The following is a 14,506-nucleotide window of genomic DNA, read 5'->3' on the forward strand; positions in this document are numbered from 1 at the left end:
TTGTCTACTCTCCCAAACAACCAATACAGACCCAAATGGAGTCTGGTCAGTAACATCAAAACATAAGGAGGGCAAGTTTGCACCCTAAAAAACATTGACATCCATAAAATGGATGTAGAAAAGCACATAAGCACATGGCTTCCTTGAAAGAAAAGAGAAAACAAAGCTAAAGTCAGATTAAGCCTTGGTGGTGCTTGCATAATGTACCCACCATGAAAGTCATTGTTGGTGGGTAAAGAAACCCAAAAACACCAGCGCAGAAAATGGTGTTTGACCATAGCTTCAGTGATAAATGCTTGCAGGAAGCCTCCCTGATTGTGGTATGATTATGGCAACAACACACATACAGCGATGTGTATTGTTTTTAAAAACTTGAACAGGATAAAAAAGCGTGAATTAAAGCTATGGTGTGTAGTTTCTGCCGCCCCCACGAGGAATTCTAAGTAATGACAACAAAACTGTCGGCGCATCCTCATGATGCAAGCCTTCCGCGTCCACACAGTTGCTAGTAGCCAAGGAGGACACGGAGGATTCAAAAAACATGGACGGACTCTTCAGAAGAGGTAATTATCTTCACTTGAGATTCTGTGCGGGAAAGTCACCGGACGCCCCAATCTTCTGAACAGTCCTACTGAGAAATACAGAGAGAGTTGTGTGGCGCCGATAGCAACTCATTTGGCAATGGCTTGAATGGAACGGACAATCGTTAATATCAAAAAGTTACGCACTAAAGCTTTACTTTAACATACAAAGTCAAATGATACTTTAGTACACTGCATTAGCCAACCAACACCACTTGTGGAAATGTTCCCCTAAGAGCCATTCTGATGAAGTTTTGCATCGATCTATACAAGACCTACTTGCTTAGTGCTGATAATACAAGAACCTCTACGAGGACACTGTTAAACCCTACTTCAGTAGGAATAGTACATCTTTTCATTAGTCAGTCTTTTTTTAAACCACAAAAGGAATTTTACAACACACTAACAAAATAAAAAAAAAATAAAAAAATCCCCCCCCAAATGATTAACAGTGCTTGCATGCATAACTGTGCATGTTGGGAAAGGTCTCTTTGTGTACTGTGAAGACCTCGATGTCCACAGTGTTTTATTGCACAATCTCTGGTTTTACTAATGCTGTGCTAATCTTGAATGAGATGTAAAAACAGTGGAAGGATTAAAAAGAAAACCTTGAAAGAAGTCCAATAGGCTTGTGCCAAAACTAAAGTTTCATCTCAGACAACATACTGGCATCTGAATTGTGAATAAATCAAAGAGCTATGTTTTTTTTTTTCCAGATTAATATGGCATCACACAATCACTTGAAAGAGGTCTCCCCAATGGGCAACATTTTGCAGAGAATGCAAGGCCTATGTAGGTAAGGGCATGCCCAGATATGACATGTAAATAGCAGTTTACAGTTAGTTTGGTCATGTCTTATTCTGCTGTCACTGTTATTTAATGTTATATCCATGATGATGTCCCAATGTGTCTGCAAATGCCTCTGCACATCTCCATGTGCTGTTGCGTTCCTCAGTGCCTTTGCATAAGCTTGGTCACCCAGACCCCATTTCAACATATTTCTGCACCCACAGGAGGGCAGATTTCTTTTTAAAAAGTAATGTGACTTAAGTACTGATGGGGCAAAGACAGTTCTTTTGTGTGAAAAGCAACAACAACAAAAAAAGCCCACAAGTGCTTCTTTAAAGGCTTGGTTGGCAGGGGACATAAAAGACACCATTATCACCAAGCATCTCCATTTGGTCTCATACTATACTCTCATTGGCGGACTTCTTCATCAGTTTGGTAGAGAGCAAGGAATGCTGGGAAGAGTTAGACTCCTTGGCTTCAGGAATGAGCAGACGTACTTTCTGATTTGTTCTTCTCCACTCAGAGTACAGCTGACAGTGGTAGCGGAAAGATACCTGCACAGACAACCAGGTAAGAGAAGAGGTCAATTATACACATGACTTTTAGCTGATTAGTGCCACCTTTGTGCCAGCATCCATCAGACTGCTGAACGAACAATACACCCCCCCATCGCTCCAGACTTTGACCTATTCTCCCAACCCACCCCTCTACTCCTACCCACAGGGTTTTTAGTTCTTAGTATTTTAAAGTATTTATTTATTCTTGTGTATGATTATTGACTATGTATTGTTGTATTTTGTCTGACTGGGCCTGACCACAAATGAAGTTCCCTCACGGGAAAAATAAAGTTCTTTTGATTTGATTTCAAGATGTGCGTTACAATAGTCCTGCAGTCTAATCTGTATGTGAATTCATTTTTACCAGGGTCCACAGAACATAGATGGTGAAGAGGGCGATGGTGAGGGCGATGAGGCCCACGGCCTGCAGCCAGCTCCCCAGTTGAAGATGGTCCTGAGCGCCCCTCAGGCACAGCCAGCCCGAAATGGCTGCTAGGGGCGTGATGAACAGAAAGCACACCATGTCACAGAACAGCGTTCTCTTCTCATTACGAGGGCCGGGGTCCTGCAGCCACTGTGGCGTAAGAAGTAGGAGGCAGACAAATGGAGAAGAGGGAGAATATAAACAAGCGAAAGAGAGGGAACGGAGGGTGGGAGGAGAGGTAGGTGGACAGGTGGAAGAGAGATCTTAAGTCAATCAAGTACATAAAATAGCAAGCAAGCTGAAAGAGGAGAAGAAAAAAAAGCTACTTCTCCTTCACACATTTATATATGCACAGTCATTCACAAACAGCAGCTTAACCCACGTAAAATGAACTGAAAGTAAAAAAAAAAAAGGCAAGCACAAAGATTGATGCAGACGAGCAAAGGGCATTGACCTTTGTTACCTCTGTGAGAGGCCTCGGCCGGCGCTCGATGCTGAACTCGGTGTGGCAGAGCTCACAGTAGCTGGTGTTGGAGGAGGACAGCCACTTCTCCAAGCAGCTCCTGTGCACCGTGCCTAGGGTGCCCGTGCAGTTGCACGGAGACAGGAGGCCCTCGCTGCTGCCTCCTTCGTGGCAAATACGACAGATGGGACCATCACTGAGACAAAATAAAATATAGTTTAGCCAAATGCAGGTAGAACACTAAAACGCAAAAAAAGGGGGTTTGCAGCACGTCAAAGACACTCAACTGTGGACACAACTTTTTTCACCTGGGTCTAACATTGGGAGAGTTAGCGTAGAGTAGCGTTATCAGCTGAATAGCTTATTAGCGCAGGGGCTAATGGAGCCACGTTTGTATCTCGTAAATGACCCCACTAATAATGCCCGAAATGATACCAAACTTCTACACTAGTACAAATAGGTTATGTACTCATAAACCGATAGATTGGAAAGTTTGTAAGTACACCAGAAGTTTATGAACACTTGCCTGTTCTCTTCTGCTCTCTGTTGCTGCTGCTACCTGCAGTTAGACGAGTGCTTAGGGCTGTCTACAAATTACTACACCGAAAAGAGATGCAACAAAAATATTTTTTAATTTAACTTTTATTTTTAAAGTAAGTGCTGTAGTATAACTAGCAGGAGACAAGTAATAACTGAGATACGTTTGGAGACATTACCTTATTTAATCATTAAATTAATAAATATTTTTGTTGTATCTCTTTTCGGTGTAGTAATTTGTAGACAGCCCTAAGCACTCGTCTAACTGCAGGTAGCAGCAGCAGCAGCAACAGAGAGCAGAAGCCAGCAGGCAAGTGTTCATAAACTTCTGGTGTACTTACAAACTTTCCAATCCATCGTTTTATGAGTACATAACCTATACCCATAACTGTAGACGTTTGGTATTATTTCGGGCATTATTAGTGGGGTCATTTACCAGATAAAAACGTGGGTCCATTAGCCCCTGCGCTAAGCTATTCAGCTGATAACGCTACGCTACGCTAACTCTCCCAAAGTTAGACCCAGGTGAAAAAAGCTTCTTGGGGGGTGTTTGGCTCGAGGTCATGATGCAAAGGTCCCTAGGGTGAAATTACTCCGAATCATCACTTTAAAGTAGAGATGGCCCGATACCATTTTTTTTTTTGCTTCCCGATTCCGATACCCAAACTTGCGTATCTTCCGATACCGAGTACCGATCCGATACCAGTGTGTCATATATTTTATTGATGTTTTAACAACTGTATACTACTATCCCTGTATAGATGTGATATCTCTATCTTTGTTGTCGGTCTGGCTCAGGTTAAACTATTTGTGAAACATGAACAAACACAAACAATGAATGCCGTAGAACTCTCTTTTATTATGCAGTTTGACAGGTAGTTATAATGGAAAAAAAACATAAATAAACTACTTTAACGTAGATTTTCTTTAGGGCTTTATTACGTGGTATCAGATCGGTGCATAAACTCCAATACTTCCTGATACCGATACCAGCGTTTTAGGCAGTATCGGAGCCGATACTGGTATCGGACCATCTCTAATTTAAAGCATTTTCTGCAAGTGGAAGAGAGAGCAACGCATTAAGCGTCTTCTCCGTCTGGTTTGCTTTGTCAATCAGCAGAACACAGGTGTGACACGGGACCCGAATCACATTACTCACAGTCTTTAAAACTGCAGGAAATGCAGAAACTTCAAACATGGAAACAGATGTAGATCAGATGACCGAATAGGGAGGCTACAATAAATACAATAACATTTAAAAAAAATAGACGTGAAAATCCAAAGTGTACCTCAAAAATACAATTCAATAAATACATATATAATACAAGCACTAGGCCTTTTTACAGACATCATTTTTGACATGTCACTGTAGAAAAACAACAAATAAATCTCCTAATATAGATGCTACAGTTTCTGGGCCCTGGTACTGTGTGTGCTGGATCACTGTCACAGTGCCACGGCTTACTGGAACACTTGAATAGAACAGAGCCATCGTTAATGATATTAGTAACATCTGTCTTTTCTTTACAATGACAAGTCCAAATGTCTGCTGTGTATATAAAAAGGACTAAAGAGGCAGTTACATATTTCTGTTCTGAGTGTAAGGGACTCTCACCTTTGTGTGCTCATGGGTTTGAGCACAGAGGAGAGCAACCGCCCATCCATGGCCGTGACCTGGGTGACGTAGAGCGCTTGGCACCCGTCACCACCTGCTTCCTCCGCGCTCTTCCACAGGCCAGCGCTGCTTGCGCAGTCACACAGAGAGCCAGGCAGGTGGCAACACCCCCCTGTCGTCATGGTTACGGTGGAGGTGAGGATGGAAAGGGTCAGGGGCTGAAGGTTGACTTCAGGAGCAGGAAGCACAAACTCTGCTCTCCACAGGTTGGGAGTGGTTGGTTTCTACAAGCAGAGAAAGAGACTGATTGAGAATTAAAGTATTGTACTTTAGAGTTTTGAGGGACTCGGATGTAAAGTAATTCAATTTTTACACTACTTTATACTTGTACTTCACTACATTTCAGAGCCATGTATTGTACCTTTTATTGTACTACATTTATTTCACAGCTTTAGTTACTAGTTACTAGGGCTGTCCTCGACTAAAGAAATTCTTAGTTTCTAACACTTACACAATTTTGTCGACTAATCGATTAGTGAATTGACAGAGCTGTGCGTTTTGAGAGGTGGTTAAGACTAGAAAAGCACAATATAAATGTAGTTAATTAACCATCTGTAAAACTGAGTTTCTCCACAATTAATCCTGCAAAAGTACCACTTTAAATCTTGTGTTTACCATAAATGCGCTCATAAGTTTCTTGGAAATGAGTAATTAAGCATGAATAAGCATAAAAAATGACTAAACGACTAAAGAAATCTTAGTCGACTAAGACCAAAACGACCAATTAGTCAACTAATCGACTAAGAGGTGGCAGCCCTACTAGTTACTTTGAAGATTCAGATTATCAATACAAATAACAAACTATGATGTATTTTGACTATATACAGTAATTATACTATGTAAGCTACCCAGCGGTATATAAAAGTTTCAAATTAGCCATGCCTTTACCAGCTACAAAATTAAAGAGATCCTTACACACTAATGCATCCATACATAATCCGATATATTATTCTGAAATGGAAACAATACAATATTACAGGACAATTGTAAACAATTAAGCCATGTTTCGACCGCAGGAGGTTTCCCCCGAATCTAGGAGCCTTCTAAGGAAGTTGTTGCATTTTTGACCGCAGGGACAAGGGTCTAATTTAAGTTCTGGGGGCTTTATTTCTTCCCCCAAAAAGGTCCCTGTAGTAGTCCCGGTAAGTACTTTCTGAAAGTACAGGAACCTTCGGGGTGAGGTTTGCACAGATGACCGTCGCTGATTGGTCAAACACACAGCACTGCTACTTCAACTCGCCTTCTCTTCAGTCATAAAACAAGGAAGTACTCTTTTGATTTACAGAATGCAGTATAATATTCAACTGAAGCAAGCGGACATGACATTTATACAAATATATGTAAATAGATATATGAAATGCCACTAGATTTACAGATTGTCATTTTGGGGCAACACAATATTGTGATAGTTAGCTTTACATTACAATATCCCATTTAGCTGTTCCAAAATGAGTGAAATTAAATATTGCATGAAAAGAATAAAACAACAGTCATATTATCAGCAGTATAACAGTACTGTTTAAAAAATAAATACATTTTTGTCAATACGGCTAGTTCTAGGTAAACTTAGCTTTATGTTAGGACAGTACTCATGTGAAAGTGTGCTTCATGTACTATTCATTTTCTGCCATGTGAAAATAACTAAGGTGATCTAAAAAGACATCATTAACAAGAATGCTGTGAGTTTGGAGGTGCGCCAATTTGCACAAAGCAGCTGCAAATCCATTAGAAAAGCAAGTGTGATCGTCAGAGGCAGTGCGAGTGGTGTGCAGCAGAATGATAAACAGCTGTCTCCACTCAGATAACCCCTGACTAAAGATAAGAGGCACACCGCTAAATTTGCTATGCTTTTCGGAAGTTATCCTGTACAGTGACAGACCAATGGCAAATGGAATTTTTTTCATTTTGACGAGACAATACAGTTATGAGTTATTTTCCAAGACAAAAAAAAAAAAAAAAAAAAAAAAAAAAAAGGATGTCATGATATGATATAGAAGTAGCTTCTTTCCTCTTTAATCAATTATGAAATTCTCAACTTTTTCACGATTCCAATGATGTTAGCACAGCTACATTTAAGTGAGTAACTTTAGCACACAAACATATTGTATGTAACATAAGACCGTGTTCACATACTGACTGAGCCAACATGTGATCCTTCATACCAGACTATTGGGTAAATACTGGGTCACTGGTGCTCATACAAGGCCAGTGGCTGTATACACATCACTATTAAACCATAGCATTACACCCAAACTAACATAATAAATATATAATCCTATGTACTCAACACTGTTGTTGTGTTGTTTTTAAACAGGAGGTTTAACATGGCAGATGGTGCTGAAATTGTTGTGTTAATTTATGGGATTTTGTGTCTTTATTCCATCTCCTTATGAATAAGACTTTACACTCTAAAATCATTTTAACACAACATCTGATCCAATTAAATCCACAAAAACAGACCTGCAATGATTATTATAAGATAAGATATACTTTATTGTCTCCATGGGGACATTTTGCTTGTGCAATAATGCTACACATATACTTGTGAAGGAAATAATGTTCTATATTGTTGAAACTATATAGAAATTCCTGCACTTGGTCCATTAGATATGAATATTGTAACATTTATAGGCTACTCATTATATACTAGTTATATGCTAATTTTACAACTATGATCTAATACACCAAAATAAAAAGGATCTAAATATGCAGCCCTTAACACTGTAAAACATTGTTACAACTGTTACATTAACTGTTTGTAACAAATCCCAAATATAGGCTAATCTGGCTCACACTTTAAATTAACAGAGCAAGGATTGCAAATGTTTGGTGAAGCCTGAAGGTCTGAACGTGAACTTCATTATACAGGTCCCTGGTCAGATTACCTCTTAACCCATTCAATTCAGTATTACTAGGCTACTGCTCGGTATAATTATTTATGCATACTGACACATCATGGGGGCACGATTAAGAGGCACAATCCCCAACCCAGATAAACAAAGGGTAGCCCCAAAACAAAGACAACGAAATCTATTAAGTTACTGTATGTGAGTGGTGTACTGTGTGTTAACACAGGAGTTAAACAGACCGACGTATTGCCATTAGGCAGTTAAGAAACAGTTAATTCATTTAATTTGTTTGCCAAACGCTACATGTGAATGTGACAGTAACCTGGTTTGTTTTTTAAAATGCTATTTCAGTTAATAAGTGCAGCTACGTTATGCTAGGATACATTTACTACTAACAAATTAAAGTCGTTTTCATTTTCACGGTTTCATAATCGTCACCACTGCATCCAGCTGTGATCCAGACTATTGTCTGGAACAGGCTTGTATCATGTCAATGCAATGGACCTTTTTCCACAGCAGACATTTTGACTTGTCACAGTAGGAAAAGCACGGCTGAAATTGATAACCTTAACGATTGCTCAGTTCCATCAAGTGTCCCAGTAAGCTATTTCAGAGAGTCAGCGTGCACAATACCAGGGCCTCTCCTAAGTGGAATGCAGCCATCATTAATGGGTTTGAATACACCTGTGCTTCTCCTACTATGACATGTCAACATGTCTGCTGTGAAAAAGGTCTATAATATATTGACGTGGCGGCGGCATTCATTAGCTAGCAGTGTATACGTTAGCCATGTTGCAGTGACATATTTAAGACATTGGCAGCAATTATCCAAGTCATTTCTTTTTAAATGAATGTCAATTTCCCAGCAAAAAGGTCAGCTGGTGCCCGTCACAGCTGTGTTGTTTGCTAGCTGCCAACTGTCAGTACCTACACTACAGTAAGCTGCTAGCCGTCCGCCCGGTGTAACATTTAAAAGTCTACTCACCCCGTGTCTTCTTCTTTAGAGACGTTTCACTGCTGCAGGCATTACCGCCCTAACAACCTCGTGTTTCCTTCTCGTTTCATTTTTAGCTGTTATGTGTGAAGTAACAGCGCTGAACAAAGTGACACTCGCTAGCTAGCTAGCGATATGCTATTCGGCGCTGTGCTAGCTAGCAGCCCTCAGCTGATGATAACACAGCAGACCAGGCTTCCGCTTTCCCAGAGCTTTAAATATCCCCCTGAGGCTCATCATTAGCTGTCTGCCTCTGCGGTGGAGACAGGGCAGACGAGTGCAAAAACACAAAGCGGACGAGGTCAACTGTGATTGTGAATAACAACAGCTTGTCCAAGGGTGGGGCGCACACCGAAAACATCTCATGCGCAACACGCCAGAAGACATAAACCGACAGGACCATATGATTTCTATAAAGCATTTACAATTTAAAACAAACACGGAACTCTTTCGAAGACTTGACAGCACAGACAGACGCTTGACACCACAAAAAAATTGTCATTTCTTTCCACATTTTATTTTACAGTCCTGGAAATAGCAGGTTTTACAACTGCATAGTGAATATTATTTCTTTATGTAGCTACTTAATTAACCCTTTTCAGACATGCCAACCACGTTGGATTGAACAAGCAATTTAGATTATTAGATTATTTTATTTTTTTTAACATTTTACATATTTCTTTTATGTAGTGCTAAAATGCATTCACATTGACAATATTTGTTTGAATAAGGATGAAGAATTCTGAAACCAAATATCCAATATTTTAGGGAGCCTGCCGATTAGATGCTGTAAAACTTCTACTACTAAAACTTTGAGCACTTAGCCATCATATGTGTAGATTTACAAAGGTAGGGGATGCCTAAGTTGCTAAACAATAGTGGTGAACACAGCATAAAGTTATGGGTACACTGAGTGAGTAATGTATCCAAAAATAAGTCTGTCTCCTATATGGTCATGTGGATTTGGTTTATTTATGCTTCAGAATTTTCTGTGTAATGCGAAAAGTAGCAAAACAAGTTAACGGTTGCCACCTTGACATATTTTTGAAGAAATGTGAAATATCACGCACCAATGCATCAAAACAATCACACATGAAAGCATTTCTCGCAGATGAGTGAAAAGAGAGGCATTTCAGCCAAACAGATTAACAATTTGCATTTCTGATTTTCAGTTCCATTTTCTTAACTAGCTGGAGTGTAAAGTGTTACATTTTTAGTTCATTTTCCATGTAAATGTTTTCAGATTACATCTTTATCCATTTCCCTTTAACAGATAACATGAATATGACAGCAAAGGGTGAGTGCATGAGGGGAAAATGCTGTACACACAAAAAAAAAAAAAAAAAAAAAAAAAAAAACCACATGTAGTGCATTTTTCTTTTTCTTTACAACCAACAGGAAAATGTTACCCAATAATGAGTTTATTTTAAAAATATATGGTGATTTGTTCCACTGAAATGATTGGCAATAAGTGCAAAAGACATTTTCATTTTGAGATAGCCTGTTTAAAAGTGAGGAACACAAGGCTTGATCCAGGCTGATACTATTACACAATATCAATAATAATAAATCATACACCACAATTTATAACATTTTGCTATTTAGCATTATACATGGTTTTGAAAATAGCCTGGATTGGTTCACCAAATCAGCAATGAAATGCAACCTCAGCAGCTTTGAACACGCTTAAATGAGAAAACCCAAAACTGATAACGATTGCATCCATCTCCTTTGGTATCTCTGAGATTAACACACACACACACACACACACAAATAAAAACACTTAATTTGTTTCACACTTGCCCATATTAAGTCAGACAGTCACAGCCAGTCTGTTCCCTGTGCTCATGCTAATATCATGCCACGGTGGGCACACGGCTCAAAGAGGAAAAGAGGCAAATAGAAACTCCAGACAGAGTACACATCAATACTCCAGTGGTACCGCCTTAGCGTCTCCTCTTCTACACCCGTATTGCATGATAGGCAGAATCAGGTCAACCAGACATCAAATTGGGATTCCACTGTAGCAGATCGTGGCAAAAGTCTGTATCACTGAAAGCCGAGAAAAGGAAGCAAGTAGAAACCACTTGAAGCAGTGATACACAGGTCTACTGATCCCTCACCACTCCTTCTACAGGAGCAGGTCAATAGGACCACAAAAGGCTAGTTAATTAAAAAGAAGTTAGCTTCAAGATCAACATCGTAAGAGCTTTACGCTCTCTCCTTCTCCAGGTTATTATGAGGCTGTAAATGATTGCAGACAGGTTCTTCTGAATCCAGAGGAAGACAAAAACAAACAAACAAGAAGAAACCAGCAAAAAAGGAATGTCAAATACCCGTGAGGGTATTCTGATGACAGCAGCATGACATCTGAAGTAAACCAGAGGTGAAGAGAGGAAAGACCGACAGAGAGTCAGACAGGAAAAGAAGACAAGAGCGTCACAGGCTTTGGCAGCAAGGGAGTTTGTTGCCCCTCTGCCCGTCTGTGGTTGGGGGGAGGCTTATGTCCACTACATTGTTGCCTGGAGACTCATAATTTCCAGATCTGTCCGATATTTGCTTCTGAGATACAATACGGTAGATTTCTGTGAGAGAAAACAGTGACTGTGTTCAGTAAAACATAATGTTACCTTACCGGGAGATTCACAGTAAGCTGCATGTTGTATTTTAGCTGATCACTTCCCCTACCTGTGAGAATGCTCTTAAAGGCTTCTTCCACATTAGTGGAGTCTAAGGCGGAGGTTTCAATGAATGAGATAGCGTTCTTTTCTGGAGGACAGAAAAAAAGTGTTTTACACATTAAAGCAATTTGAACGTATGCTAACAACGGGCAGCCACCCACACCCACCCACCCCTATTTTAAATGCAATGCTTTTCCGTAATAGAAACCTTTAATAATTTACCTGCGAAGGCTCGAGCCTCATCAGTGGGCACCGCCCTGAGGTGGCGCAGGTCGCTCTTGTTTCCGACCTGCATGATGACGATGTTGTTGTCAGCGTGGTCCCTCAGCTCCTTCAGCCAGCGCTCAACGTTTTCGTATGTCAGGTGCTTGGCGATGTCGTAAACCAGGAGAGCTCCAACTGCACCCCGGTAGTACCTGGTGACAGCAGAGCAAAGAAATTGATGAATCAAAAATTACAGCAATGTGCAAATTTGATCCATTTATCATGCAAAGACTCGTATTTCAAATATTTTCCGGTAGAAACAATTGAAATGGCAGTTTCTCAAGTAAATTAACGTTATCTGCATGTTATGCTACCATATACTATGTTATATATACACCATATGTAGAGATTACATAAAAGAAACTAGGAAAAAGCCTTTTTAAGAGTTAATTTATTAGAATTAAAGATTTACGGCGGGATTGAAAAGAGGATACTGACTATGTGCTTGAGATCCTTAGGCATGAAATTCAAAATCCTAATGGGCTCGAACAGCCTCAGCCTTTGAAAAACCAGACTATCACAAAACCAGTAAATATTGCAATCAAATAAAACAATAAAAAACTGACGCTGAGGTGATTGCTCTGTAGCGTTCCTGTCCAGCTGTGTCCCAAATTTGAGCCTTTATCGTCTTGCCGTCCACCTGGATACTGCGGGTGGCAAACTCCACCCCAATGGTGCTCTTGCTCTCCAGGTTGAACTCATTTCTTGTGAAGCGGGACAGCAGGTTACTCTTCCCCACGCCAGAGTCTCCGATTAGTACGACTAGAACCAAAATACACACAGCAAAAAAATAAATAAAACATTGAACAGCAGCCCTGCAGTGTTAGTTTCACAAACTATATTTTATTACAGCGCTGATAGATAGCAATCATGATTGCTTGCTCTACAGCACACAATTTTACCTACTTGCACACTAAGGTACGGCGCACATTTAGTACTAACTTACAGTAGGTCTTAGTTTTGAGTTTAGTTCCCATTTTATTCTTGATGACTGTTGATTATTATTTATGGCTTTCATTGGATGGTGTTTCATTGAGTGTCCTTGTCTTTTTCGTTTAGTGAATGACCGGTATGAGACTTCAATATTCCCTTATCTATCTATCTATCTATCTATCTATCTATCTATCTATCTATCTATGCTGTAATAAAATACTGATTCAAGGTGAAAAGTAAAAAACACGTATTTTGGTATACTACCTTACATGTTTAAAGTAGTGCATGACTGCTTAAGACGTTGACCAGAGGACAGCTCATAGTGTGATCAGGAGCAGCTTAGATCAATATTTCAAGCAGGATTTATTATGCTCATTGACGACGTCAGCAAGCTAGCGTTCTGACGTCAGTCTTAGCTATAAAGTTAGCTAGATGACTTGTAAAGGGAACATTTAAAAAATAAAATAAAATAAAGCTTCTGTCTTGGACGACAGAGGGCGGCTGTTGAAGAGCTTGTTGTTTGAAGTACACTTGAGGTCGTCTCAAGTGATTTTAACAAGGCGGAGTAACGTTAGCTACCATGTTAGCAAGCTAACGTTAGCTTACTTATTTAGCAACTCATTTGCCTAACGTTAGCAAGTCACTAGCGTTAACTGCCATCACTGGACTCGCGAGTACAGCGTCTAGCTACTTAAGACCAAGTGTTCAAATAGCATTACACAATGCTGGGCGTACTTATAATAGCGATTACAGGTTTTGCTCAGGTTATCGATTGCCACTTTGCTACTAGTAGAGCTAACTTTAGCATTAACGCTGGCTAAGTTGACTTCCTCAGTTACTGTCGTCGAACTTTTATAAAGATGACTACCACGCTGTCATTTATCCACAATTAAAATAGAAATTACCTTTGAACAAATAGTCGTATTCATCATCTCGGGTTCCCATTGTAGAAGACTAGTTTTTGCACTTTTTAAGTACTTTCCCCACAAACAACAACACTCCTCCTCACCGGCAGCTACGGGACACCGCCTTCAAGGAAGAGAACGAGCACGTGAGTTTAGGAACGTCGTTTTCGACCAATCAAAAATGCTAACACGTTGACTGACACGTAAATTAACCAATCATCTGCTTTCTCTGACAACGCAGACGAATCATCACGCACAGTAGAGAACAAGGTGAGGCATTACACCCTTTGTTCTCCAAACTTTGACGCCCTGTGTCTTCCTATAGATTGAGCAATAATATAATAACCAAACCAGCCTAAAAACTATTTTCTAGCATGCTGACTGTTTCACAATGATTACCAAAGGGAGAGAACACCAGAATCGGTACACTGTATTTCAACATTGTGCATTCTTTTCTTTAAATTTTACTCAGGAGCACAGCCAATCTCAAAACAAATGTTCTGATATTATTTGGAAATATCAGATCATCTACATCCAACCAATACAATAGTCTATGTTATGTATTAATTGCTGTTAATAAAGCATGATATTAACTAAGTCATGTTGTTCACTTTGTACTTCCACCTTTTTTACTGTGATCAAATTTTTAACACATACAGACCCAGTAGATTGTCATATGTGCAGGTTGTGGTCACTTTTACATGAGTGGAACCATTGATGAGGCAATTATTTTTCAGTATTCTTCAAATTACAGGAAAGGCTGGATTTGAAATTTCTCTTCTGGCATGCTGGTTGTCTGATCTGTGGCAGAGCTACCCTCTACTGGTAGGAATGGACACTTGATGGTCTCTGGC

General features: G+C 39.8%; 2 protein-coding genes across 2 annotated transcripts; both read right to left on the reverse strand.

Moving 5' to 3' along the window:
- Positions 1-1,025: 1,025 nt before the first annotated feature.
- On the reverse strand, positions 1,026-9,202 carry marchf2 (membrane-associated ring finger (C3HC4) 2). Its single transcript, XM_028588136.1, has 5 exons — positions 8,861-9,202; positions 4,967-5,250; positions 2,815-3,010; positions 2,292-2,501; positions 1,026-1,924 (listed from the first exon to the last, which is right to left on the reverse strand). The coding sequence occupies exons 2-5, from the start codon at positions 5,146-5,148 to the stop codon at positions 1,766-1,768; spliced, it is 747 nt and encodes a 248-aa protein (XP_028443937.1). The 5' UTR covers positions 5,149-5,250; positions 8,861-9,202; the 3' UTR covers positions 1,026-1,765.
- Positions 9,203-9,364: 162 nt separating this feature from the next.
- LOC114561960 (ras-related protein Rab-11B) lies at positions 9,365-13,801 on the reverse strand. The gene is made up of 5 exons (XM_028588138.1): positions 13,653-13,801; positions 12,381-12,576; positions 11,773-11,966; positions 11,558-11,638; positions 9,365-11,454 (listed from the first exon to the last, which is right to left on the reverse strand). Exons 1-5 carry the CDS (start codon positions 13,690-13,692, stop codon positions 11,309-11,311), a joined length of 657 nt encoding a protein of 218 aa, XP_028443939.1. The 5' UTR covers positions 13,693-13,801; the 3' UTR covers positions 9,365-11,308.
- Positions 13,802-14,506: the final 705 nt, after the last annotated feature.

The sequence above is a fragment of the Perca flavescens genome, chromosome 9, assembly GCF_004354835.1.
Source record: "Perca flavescens isolate YP-PL-M2 chromosome 9, PFLA_1.0, whole genome shotgun sequence".
Classification (NCBI taxonomy): Eukaryota; Metazoa; Chordata; class Actinopteri; order Perciformes; family Percidae; genus Perca; species Perca flavescens.